Source organism: Engystomops pustulosus, chromosome 3 (assembly GCF_040894005.1).
Source record: "Engystomops pustulosus chromosome 3, aEngPut4.maternal, whole genome shotgun sequence".
Taxonomy (NCBI): domain Eukaryota; kingdom Metazoa; phylum Chordata; class Amphibia; order Anura; family Leptodactylidae; genus Engystomops; species Engystomops pustulosus.
In genome coordinates, this window is record NC_092413.1 from 86,621,881 (window position 1) to 86,634,615 (window position 12,735).

Sequence of the window (12,735 nt, forward strand, 5' to 3'; positions counted from 1 at the left end):
CACACATATGTATGTACCGTACTTATACATAACAAGTTGCAGTTCTTCCTGACATCCGCTAGGTGTAGTTGATACACAACATTGAACAAAGTGCAATGATTTTATAGCTGTATGTAGCCTGATATTTATAAAGCACAACATAGTCTGCAGTTCTAGTCAGAGAAATCATGTACAGGCAGTCCCTCGGTTACGTACAAGATTGGTTGTGTAGGTTTGTTCTTAAGTTGAATTTGTATGCAAGTCGAAACTGTATATTTTATAATTGTAACCCCAGACAGAATTTTTTTTGGTCTCTGTGACAATTGGATGTTGGATTGTCATAAGAATTAGGATTAACAATAAAGCTTCATTACAGACACCTCTGGTAACTGTTACAGCTAATTATTGTAACCTAAGGCTAAAGTACAGTAAATGACCAACATCCAGAGGGCCGTTTGTAACTAGGGGTCGCCTGTATATACTTCAGGCGCTTTCCAACACAATCACAGCAGAGTGAATCCAATGTTTATTGAAATTCAGTTCACATCACAGATAGAAGTGATAGAAGCGCTCCAAATAACACCTCTGCTTTAATCTTTGGTTCGGTACTATCACGGTGATAGTTTTACATTTGAATACATTTTCAAAATTAAACAAATGTGGACGAAAAATAAAAAAATCTTCTGACGCTAATAACTTTTTCGTAGTATGGTGTATGGAGCTGTGTGAGGTGTCATTTATGCATTTTCAATGTTACCGTTTTGAGGCATTTTGATCACTTTTTATTACATTTTTTATGTGATGTCAAATGATGTAAAAGTTTTGTTTCGGACATATATAGCCCATTCTTGGTGATACGAGACTCGTATACCTCAAATCTGGGAATACACTGACTACTTTCCCTACTATTACCAGTAACACAGAAAATCAATACGCCGAGATAAGCTGCACGATTTTTAACTGGAATAGAAACAATAATCCCATCTAATTCATGAATACAACTTTAAATATGAATAAATTAAAGCACTGTTTAATAAAAAAACAGATGACTAATGGGTTCTAGTGAGGTCTCTGAAGACCTTTTGTGTTGATAATAGTTTTGGACATTTGGTCGCTATTTTCCGGGATTCACCGTTTTTATATTTTGATAGAGCAGGAATTTTGAGACACGGTGATACCTAACGTGTTCGTGATTTTTACTGTTGATTACGTTTTATATCAGTTCTATCAGTTATTATTTTTGAAATTTTTTTTTTTTTACTATTTTTTTTTAATTTTTTTATTTTTAGACCCTCTAGGGCAGTGATTTTCAACCTGCTAACAGCCATGACAACCAGGTGTGGACAGTGGTTGTCCGCACCCGGCAGTGGTTGGGAGGATGGGGCGCGTGCTAGCAGTGAGGGCTCTGTGTGCCCTCTTTGGCACGTGTGCCATAGGTTCGCCACTGCTGCTCTAGGGTATATTATCGTTGGAAGGTCTGATCGTTCCTGCCATATACTGCAATACTACTGTATTACAATATATGGAAATTCTACACAATTGCACTAATTACGTTACTGTTTACATGTGTTAACGGCATGTTAACACATTCATTAACAAGGCACATATTGTTAACATGCATTAACATGTGTTAACAATGCGTTTTGTAAATGCCAATGTTGATAGTAATGTAATTAGGGAAAAGCACCTCTCCTCAGCTGTTGTAATGCGTGTCAAGACGCAATCAAAACGCAATGGATGAACACGACCTCACAGACTGAGCCTGAAGCCCCCAGGCTCATTTGCATAATTTTAAAAGCCCTTTTTTTTAAAAGCTCTTTTGTAAAGAAAAAAGGCATAAGGCACTATAAAAAGAGCGGATCCTGCCAGAGAAGCCACACACCAGCATGTCTGTGTGCTTGGTTTAAATAATAATAATTCCTCATGGGGCTCACAATCTAATCAACCTACCAGTATGTTTTGGAGTGTTGGAGGAAATCGGAGGACCCGGAGGAAACCCATACAAACACATAGAGAACATACAAACTTTTTGTAGATGTTAACCTGAAAGGCACTTGAAACCAGGACCCCAGCGGTGTAACCACTGAGCCACGGTGCTGCCCCTAAAATTTTCAAGGTGTACAAAACAAAGGGATTTTAGTTGTGCAGGGCTTAGAGTTGCTGACTAGAGGCATGTCCATGTGCAGTTGCCATGATGGATCTTTGTTCCACGCTTGCAATGATTATGACCGTTTCTTCATTGATCCTGAAAATCAAGCACTGTGTCCTTGGCAGTTGCTGAACTATGTAGACCCTATACTGCATTTACTTTCCTGTTTCTTGCAAGAATGTCTTTTGGTTTTTACTTTTAGACTTCTTGCAGTAATTCTGTATCATTTACTAGTAGTTTTATTATTTTATTTATTCACATACCTATCGATCTACCCTTACACATATACAATGCAAAGGTTTAATTCTACACTGAAACCACTCAATGTATATCATGCTGCCAATTCTCCACCAATATTAAAACGAAGTTTCCTCTGTGTTTTCATTTGTGTGGGTGGGATTTGTATAAAATTTAGGCAATTCAGCTGCAGCCACCTCAAAGTATTTATGGCCCATGTGTCCCTGTGGATAATCTAGTGGAACATAAGAATTCATAGCTGCAGGATATTTAGAAATCTGAACACAGAAAAACGTTGGCATTTTGCTCCCGCAAATACATCATTGTGGCTTAGTACATCCTGTAAAATACAAAGGAGATGGTATTTTTAACCTTTCTTCCTACAGATTTCACAACATTTCTTTCAGGGCTTATTAAGTTTTTTTTAAGCAGATATTTTTTTCCAGATTAAATTTACATTTATATTACAACTTTGGTCTTATTGCAACACGCAAAACCAAGGTTTCATGGTATTACCTTAGCTTTACACTATTGGGGGCATTTATCAAACTTTTTGTTTTTTTTCCCCCCTCTTTTTCTATGCCATTTTAGCATTTTTGCAACTTTTGCTGCAGTTTTACAAATTTTGACATGTTAAGTTATTTTCAGTGTTGCGTTTTATGGCTTTGACTGAGCGCCCCAAATGACAGGTCTACTTAATTCTTTGGGTCAGTGCGATCACAGGGATAACAAATTTATATAGGTTTTATAATGCTTTGATACATTTACAAAAATTAAAGCCTCCTGTGCAAAAACTAAATTCTTTATTTTGCTTTCTTTTGGTGCTAACAACTTTTTTCATGCTTTGGTATAGGAGCTGTGTGTGTTGTCATTTTGGTGCAACTTTTGATGATGTTTTCAATGCTACCATTTTTAGCACCGAATGACATTTTGATCACTTTTTATAGAATTTTTTAGATTTTTAAATTTTTATTTGTACTAATGCACATTGTAATTGCCTAAAACATGATAGCCTCGGAACTTTGTGTGACCCAAGGCTGTCATGGCAACGGATCGCCACTCCCCGATGATGTCAACGGGAGCGACGATCCAAGCCAAGATGGCGGCGCTGCATAGATGCAGTACATGCAACTGTGCCAGTTTTTTGTCAAAAGTTTCAAAAAGTTTTATAAAAAGTCGAAAACAGCAATTTGATGACTGGGATATTGGAGTTTTTATACAGTAAAGTTTGTGTTGTATGCAAAAGACTGGCAGTCTACTGGGCCATACTTCAAGCTCCTGTCACACAGTTATAACATAAAGGAATACAAAGCAAATACTCTTTCTTTAACTCCTCTTCACTTACATGGAAGTTACAGAAACAGTTTATCACACAGAGTTTGGTGGTTTCTGTAAACCAGTAGCATAACTAGGAGAGGCAGGTTTCTCAATTAAAAATATCCATATTGCACTCATATACACACACATTTATATACATAAAAATATAGTTCTTCACTCATAACAAACAATTTATACACATACACTCACATATTACATATACACACATCCAGTGCCGTATACAGACGAACACTGTATATATACACACCATAGACATAAAGCAAATACACATCACAGATGCAGCATACAAACATCACATATATGTTATAAACATATTATGTTGTACAATGTGAAGCATAATATGTATATTATGGTGCCCATCCTTCATTCTTTAGTATCAGATCGGATGATCTGTTGCTGTAAACACCTGTTAGGATTTGCGTGTCAGCAGGGATTGAGTCTGGAGGTGTAGTGGTGATTACATACAAGAGAATTCATTTCTGGTACCCGAATAAGTCATACCTTATTTCTCACTTTAGTTTTATCGACAGGATATACCATTCATTTCTATTAGCTAGAGACTAAAAGTGTGACCATCATTTCTTCTTTCTATTTTTTCTGTTCTGTTTGTTTTTGCTGTGAGAAGTGATAGCTTACTGCAGCCAGTGAGAAAGAAGTAAGCATTAGCAATGAGAATTATTTTCAAAGGGGGAAGGGGTTAATCCTCCCTTCTCAGAGCTGTTCAACCAAACACAAGGAGATTTAGATACTTACCTCCATATTGTAAAATATGACCCTCAAAAAATTTTCTAAATGTTTTGATATAGTTGTGATCTTTTCATCTTGATGCAGAGGTTCAGGTAACCTATATCCCATTACAACACTATTTATTTCCTTCGTTCCCCTCATTAAATGATTTCAGATAACCAGAACAAAATACCATTAGATGTCCTAAAATAAACCATTTATTAAGAAAATGTTCTTCCAACCTTTTTTTTCTTGCATAACAAATCTGAAGCTGGCCATAAAATGACAGGTTCACAGTGCACTCGACATACAGGGGGAGAAGAAACATTTACAAGGTCCAGAATGCATGGTAATACTACAACGTGCGTCAGAGCTTGATACGCTGAAAACAGTACTAGGTTTATTACAGTTCTCATTCATATGAGAAATAAGCTGGAGAACAATTTAAAACACAATGGTCCATGTACAGTAGTAATGGCACTTCACCGAAACATGCAGCTTTTATAAAAACAAAAAACACGTGCAGGACATTGTCACATGAAGAAAATGTGCCAAATAACATGTACAAGAGCAGCAGCAGGAGAGGTGACGGCCGTCACCGGTGCAGTCTTAGGTCACGGTATTACATGACGTTGCACTGTGTGCCTCAGCTTAGTCTTTATGTAAATATTACATACAGTAGTGATTAAGAGATGACTCGCTGAAATCTATTAGGCCCCATCTTCTGGATAGCTTCATTCTTCATCTGTGCAAACCTGTCATCACAAGCAGAGACTGATGGTTACTTTATGACTTCAATCTCAAGTGTTATCAGCTCATACTTCTTATTCACATGATATTATATATATATATATATATATATATATATATACACGTTCACCCGTTAACTCAAGGACAGAGCCCATTTTTCGTTTTTGTTTCCATTTTTTACTCCTTACTTTCAAAATTCCATAACTTTTATATTTCCATGTGCAGAGCCTCATAAGTGCTGGTTGTATGCATAACAATTTATACGTGCTAGTGGTGGTATTTAATACCGTGAACTGCGAAGAGCCCTCTTCATACACTCAGTGCCGCACCTTGACGTTGGGTCAAAATTATACTAAAGGAAATAAAAGCACCAGAGAGTCTACAGGTTGGAGTAAAAGGGTTAAACCTGTAGGCGTGGTTCTATACTGTATCATGTGGAATATCTAAATGAGATTTCAATGTGATAGGTACATTAAGAAAAAGTAAAATTACCCTAGGTCCCATGGTACAAACCTTGACAAAGGGATGGTCCAGGAGCTGGCTAGCCGTCCATCTCTTCTTTGGATCGCTTTCCATACAGTGAGAAAGGAAATCTTTGCCTTCTGGGCTCAAACGATCTGGAATGGGAGGCTTGTGTCCCATCCCCACTTTGTACATTATTTGGAAATTATGCTCATATTCATGCCAAGGCCTCTGTTCCATAGAAAAAACAAAAACGTTATGACTGCAAGTTTTTTTCCAACTACAGACAGTCCCCAGCTTAAGAACACTCGACATACAGATGACTCCTAGTTACATACAGACATCTCTGCCTACAGTGACCTCTCTGCAGCTCAAGTTCAGCAAATTACCAGCATCCAAAGGGTGTCTTCAAGGAGGCTTTTTTGTTTTTCCTTGTTTCCTGGTCAACCCAAAATTTTTTAAATCCAAATGTCTCAGGGACCAAAAAATAATTTTGCTGGTGTTACACTTCCAACTTAAATACAACCGGCATACAATTTCAACTTCAGTACAACCTCTCTTTTCTGAAACCGGACACTGTCTGTACATCTATTTCACAGAAAAGACTGCAGTATACATTGTAACTCGCTGCAGGGATTGAGTAGCAGTAGCTTGGTGATTTTAGTGCAAGTGATGCCTCTCATTGTTCTTCTAGATGTGTAATGTAAACATTTATTAGCATGTAACTAGGTTTAATGAGGAAGCCACACAAAAATATCAGGAACACCCAACTGACTAGATCAACTAAAAGTATTCTTTTAATGCTATATTAATCTTTTACGCTATACAGTTCTTATAATAAACCGGATTATTTCAGTAATTTGTGAAGTTCTTACCTTGCCAGTGACCATTTCAATAAGGACACAGCCCAGACTCCAGATGTCAGCTGCTCGCCCGTGCCCTTCTCCTTTAGCTCTTGTGATGACCTCTGGTGCCATGTATGCTATTTTAACAAGTGGGTTTTTTTTCATTAATGGTTCAAGACAATTTTTTTGCATTTCTTTTATCACTTCTTGTTAATGATAAGGGATAATTATGTTTATATTTCAATAGGGTATAGAGATACCTATTGGCCCACAGTTATTAACATGTTTGAGTCAGTTTTCTGTCTGACACTGCACTGAAAAGAAAGTGCAAACCACTTGCACATGTATTTATAAAGTGTCTGCACCAGTTTTGTGTTGCAGCTGCACTGTGTCCGACAAGACAGAAAAAATGTGTGTGTTTGTACGAGATTTATTACTGACAGGCGACACACTTCTGCAGCATCAACAAAGTGCACCAGTTTTGGAGTGTTCAGAGTGTACTAGATTCATCAGAGGCAAACTGCATATAGAACAAACTGCACTAAGTTTTGATAAATGTGGGACAACGTGTTTAGAATTTGTTCATATGTGTGTCCAAAGGAACAGAGGGTGATTTGATCTTTTCAATTTTCTTTTACTTTTTACTCTTTTCTTCAGGCCTCCTAAGGTGTTTGAATGATCATACAATACACTTTGATCCTACTACATTGCAGTATATTGTGAAAAGCTCCAAGCTGCCATGGCAGCTGATCGCTGCCCAAAAACGTCCACATTTTAGGTGCCGGAGTCGGGATAAACCCCAGCAATGCTACATTCAGCATCAAGACTGAACAAGTCAAGTATCTGCTTTATTATACAGTAGAAACATAGTGGGGAATTTATCATACTGCCATAGATTTTAGAAAGTATGTGGAAACGTGGCAGGAATGACCGACTTTACTGGTGGCTGCTCCCCACCACAACTACATGACGTGGCCTCAAAAATAGTGTGCAATAAACTGTGAATATTTCAGAAACTGGAATAGAAGCACTGATAAATGCCCCCCATAACCTATACGGAGAAGAACGATCCTCAATAAAACTGTGATGTATTAACATGTCTAGTGTAGTTAAGTGGTTATAGTGCTGATGGCTTTCAAAACCAAAAAAAAAAAAAGAGAGTCTTTTTACCTGCTGTCCCCAGTGTGCTGTTTACTTCCCCAGGCATGGTCTGAGCATTATTCTTCAGCTTCACGGAGCATCCAAAATCTCCCAATTTTATTAAGCCGGCAGAAGTTAGGAAAATATTTGCTCCTGTAGGTCACATACCGTATAATATTAAAGTTTGGTGCATGAGAGACAAATGGTGCATTATCACTCACTAGTTCAGGAACACAATTTGATGATGTAAATATCTACAAAAAGTCTGTTTCGGCTACAAACTCAAATTGTGGTATTGCATTTAAAAAAAATAGTTTATGTCCTTTTTTTGTGAGGATTCTTTTCCTAACATGAAAAAAGAAACCATGGTTTAGATTCTGTAACACAAAGTAATTGGGGCACTGCTTATTACAGTAATCTGTCAACAACATGAGTGACACCAAAATTTATACTCGTGTATCAATGCTTTTAGACAGTTTTATACACTTGTGACGGTTAACACAAAAGAGGTATAATCAATCTAAATGGAGCTAATTTGCGCCCAAATCTGGCATATTGTTCTGTAAACTAAGTTAACTAGTTGGAGTTGCAAAGTTAAAATAGACACGCTTAACCTAAGATAGATTTATTATTTTGCAATTTTGACAAATCTGATACTGTCAAACCACTTGATACATCTGCCCAAATATATACTCTATGTAAAGAGCATCAATATGAAGATTTTATAGGAAAACTTATGTCTGGATCATACTTGGTAAAGTAGCTCCAGTGGTAAATGCCTTATGGATCTCTCGTTAGTGTAGAATTAAACTTTTAAAAATATGCAAATTAAGAAAGAGTACTCCTGAACTGACTGAACGTCCACCACCTCCGCACTTCCTCAGCCTGCCTACATTATAGGCCGGCTGCTTCCAGATCTCGCGCCTGCGTAGTAGCTACAGATTCTACATCAATAAAGATTAACTATATTACTATTATTATGAGGCAGAAGAAATGTTTCATTTGCATTTCCATTACCTTTAATGTCCCGATGAACAATGCCATGTTCATGAAGCACATTTATTGCAATTGTGATCTGTTTGGTGTAAAGCCGTATGACATGCTCCTGGAGACCAAGCCTAGAGACCTCTTCCAATGTACCTTCATCACAATATTCCATGAAAATGTACATTTCTTCCTGGATTGAGAGTAAATATACACAATGTTGTTTGTAAGAACACGAACATTACAATAAGTAGTCAGTACAATAAAACTACAGTACAGCAAAGAAGGTCAACAAAAATCCTATCACATAAAGTAAATTGAAACATAATCCAAGTCATTACTAGGCCTAGATGCAAAACACTTCCACTTCCTCAGTAGACAGAACAGGACAGGCAATAAAGAGGACCTGTCAGCTATAAAAAAAAGGCACTAGGAGCTGCTTACTGAAGTAAGCAGCTCCTAGTGCTAGCCTATTTTTAGCAGTGATAAAATGCTAGCTTTATCCGAACCCTCTGATAAACCTAGCAGACACTGCTGCGAAAAATAGGAACGCCGGACTGTGCTCAAAGCGGTCCGACGTATTCATGAGGGGGCTGGCCCATGGACTGGGAAGCGCGGTCTGTGGAAGAAGCAGCGCCTTGGACCTCCCCCTTCTGAAAACGCTGAACCACTGTGAGCTGGGTCCGGCGTTCCTATTGAACTTTGCAGCGTCTGCTAGGTTTATCAGAGGGTTCCCATAAAGTTAGCAGTTTATCACTGCTAAAAATAGGCTAGCACTAGGAGCTGCTTACTTTAGTGCCATTTTTATAGGAGACAGGTCCTCTTTAAAATGACTTGTGTAAGGCTTATTTAGAATTTATTGGTATTCTGTAGAAAAATAATGTACATTTAACACTTTACCTCTGCAACCATCTTTTTAAATTTATGTTTATAAAGCGACATGTGGGCTTGCTAATGGCAGAGAAAAAATATACTTCGCAATCCATAATTTAATATTGTTTGCAATGAACTGGGAAGAAGTAAAAAGCTACTAATGTAATGAAATTGAAAAACACACCATTTTCATACAGGTTTTACAAATAACACTTCCTCCTTTATTCTTTAGGCCAGCATAATCAGGAAGATAGCAAATTTATATAGTTTTGTTATAGTGTGTACATGTGCCTGTGCTGCAGGTGTTAGAGCCAGGTGTCTGCTCTTGTATACAGCAGACAACCACCCTAAATGGAGAGGAATCCGCTAATGTACAGTACTTTTTAGCATTTCCATATGGTGCTGGTTATATTATAACAAACACTTACATCTAGATGCAAATTTACCTACTTCATACAGCGGGAGACTATTTATAGACCCTATATACTTACTCTGTGAAGTTCCACACCAAAGTAGCGTACAAGGTTAGGGTGTTTGATCCCTTCAAATATTTTAAGTTCATCTGCAGTTTCTTTAATTGTTTTATGATCATTTGGCTGAAAGCGAATCTATAAAAAAATAAAATATGATTATTAAGATTAAAATGAAGATATGCAAATGTTAAAGGGAATGTTTGAACGAGAGCTTTAAATTTAAGGGATACTAAGCACCTGAATTGAACATGGTGATAGGGGCCAGTAAACAAATTTGATTGAATGCACAAAAAAATTAAGTGACCATACACCAGCTAAAACTTAATCTAAAATACACACTTTTATAATGTAACTTTGCTCCTGTGTTTCCTTCAGTCCCACCTGATGCCTCAGCTACACTTTTAAAGTTAAAGGGGTTTGTCCAGGAATAGGTATCATTTAAATATATGGCTGGGGGGGGGAAGGTCTTTAAAAATAAAAAAAGAACTTGCTTCTCTCCAAAATCCTGGTAACTGCCAGCTGCTGTGTGTATACAGCAGAGCTCCTGCTACTGCACTCAAGCAGACGCTTGTGATCGCTGGCCTATATATGCAAAAAGAAGGCGGCAGTGATGGTAAGCACCACGGTACAACAAAAGGGGGGAGAGAAGTAAGCACAAGTTCTTTTTGTATTTTTTTTAGACAGCCCCCCAGATATATATATACACACACAAACCTATATTAGAGGAAATCGATCATCAAAATCCATCATGATAAACCTTGGACAAATACTCATAGATCCAGGCACTATGATTGTGGTAACCTTATATTTTTTATCCATGGCCTCCTCCTCTCTAAAATTAACTATTACAATTATGCAAATGAGCCTGAAGGCCTCACCAGAAGACATTACCAGAGCCCCTATGTGCTGCAGCTTCACAGGCTCCCTACGCCTACTCCCTCACCACTTCCTCTCTCTGCCTGCTGTAGTCTCTCACAATGGAAGGGGGGAACGTGCTCTTACACAGTGTAACTGACTGTGAAGCTATAGCACATAGAAGCTCTGGTAACCCCTCCCCCTAAGAGCCCTTCAATAGAATAATTTTTAAAGTGAAGGGGGCCATTTATAACAAATATAGGAAAATTACGACAGTAGAAATGTCAATGTCATTTCTATTCCTTATTAATGACATTACATAGTACCCAGGTATCAAATGGCTCAATGGTTTCTGACAACATTGCAAGAATATTCTATATTCAGTTATAAATAGAACCAACAGCCTCTGAATCTTCCCTGTTGCTTTTGACAATTTTTTTTGAGTTGAATCTGAAAGGGCAAATCATGTAATGTAATATTTCTACTATTTTGGTCATTAGTGAAAGGCAATTTTGTTCTGCTGCCAAGCTTCACAAAGCTGAGGCCTGTCCCTCTAGTCCAAGCAGAGGATGTTCCAGAGCCTTCACATTGTTGCTAGTTAGTATCTTGGGAATTGGCTTTCACTGCCGTCAGGATTGCCTCATTCTTGTGAATGTAGGTCAGGAGAAATTGTTTTGTATCCAGGCAACAATAACTCAATGAAGAATAACATCTGCAGAAGATTTAATTTACGTGACCATATCAGGTTCTAGGAGGACGGATGTGTTAAATTATTTCTATGCAATTGCATTTCTATCATACACCACCGATTTAGAAGACTTGTACATTATTACACTGTTGGCTCTAGGGACAAGTAACATCCAAGTGTAAGCCTCCGATGTTAAAGTGTGTATACTGTTACTAGACTTGTCATTGGGCATGCTGAGTGGCACATAATGGAAGTAGTAACTATTTAATAACTGGAAAGTACTGAACACTGCAAGTATATACTGGAATACAACATATGAATGATGCTCTATGGGCGTGCAGTAGCGCCCTACGTGTATATATTGTCCCAGAGGACCCCTTTAAGTAATGCAGAGCAATGCATATTGGTGGTTGCACAAACAAAATAAATCTAAAAGTTAGGTTGCAAACACTTCTCTCTTAATGCTAACTCTATGCAAAATTCTTTACATTTAATAGAAACTTCTTAAAATCAGTTAAAAAATTATTGCAGTCAAATTTGTTTTTCCCCCATTACAAAGATAATGGCACATAACAAAAGTGGGCACAATTTTCTAGATCTCATAGGTAACCAATCTCCGACAATAGAGAAAGCTATGCAGATAAAAAGGGAACAAAATTACAGCAAACTGGTTTTCAATATATAAGAACTGCTTTAGGTTTCTATATATGGAATAATACTTTAAATTCACCAAAAACTTACTTCTTTCATAGCCATGAGTTCTCCTGTATCAACACTAATACATGTGTAGACTTTCCCATACTGACCTTCACCTATACATTAAAAAATACAGGATTGTTAGTACAGTAAACTAGAAACAAGGCTAAAATTAATTTTCACAAAGGCAAGATTATTAAATATGCTCAGGACAACAAAATAACACATTCTCTAATTCACTGTTATTAACAACAAAGGAACAGCATTTTGCAGATATTCCTGGATACAACCGTAAATTTTCTGACTATGGTCAGATTCCTCTCATGAATAACTTCAGTTGTTTGCACGATGCAGTGCTGTTTGGCTTTTGTCCCCCCCCCCACCCCACCCCCTGCATTACAAGACTAGCTCAGACACAGGCACCTACTGTACTAGGTCCAAACAGATAAAGTCTGTATAGCTGAGCATCATTGTGTTTTATATCCAGATCATGGACTTCATCAACTCTCTCTTTTTCTGTGTGTCAGATAATACTGCAAT

General features: G+C 37.5%; 1 protein-coding gene across 5 annotated transcripts in view; it reads right to left on the minus strand.

The window, feature by feature from the left end:
- Positions 1–4,624: 4,624 nt before the first annotated feature.
- MAP3K4 (mitogen-activated protein kinase kinase kinase 4) overlaps positions 4,625–12,735 on the minus strand; it is a 67,709-nt gene continuing 59,598 nt past the window's right edge. For all 5 annotated transcript variants that reach the window (XM_072141308.1, XM_072141307.1, XM_072141309.1 and 2 more), the window contains 7 exons: positions 12,241–12,311; positions 9,975–10,091; positions 8,644–8,803; positions 7,657–7,779; positions 6,517–6,623; positions 5,693–5,872; positions 4,625–5,184 (listed from right to left, as the gene is read on the minus strand). In XM_072141308.1, coding sequence (XP_071997409.1) covers positions 5,164–5,184; positions 5,693–5,872; positions 6,517–6,623; positions 7,657–7,779; positions 8,644–8,803; positions 9,975–10,091; positions 12,241–12,311 — 779 coding nt within the window. In that variant the 3' untranslated portion in view covers positions 4,625–5,163. The remainder of the gene's footprint in view (positions 5,185–5,692; positions 5,873–6,516; positions 6,624–7,656; positions 7,780–8,643; positions 8,804–9,974; positions 10,092–12,240; positions 12,312–12,735) is intronic.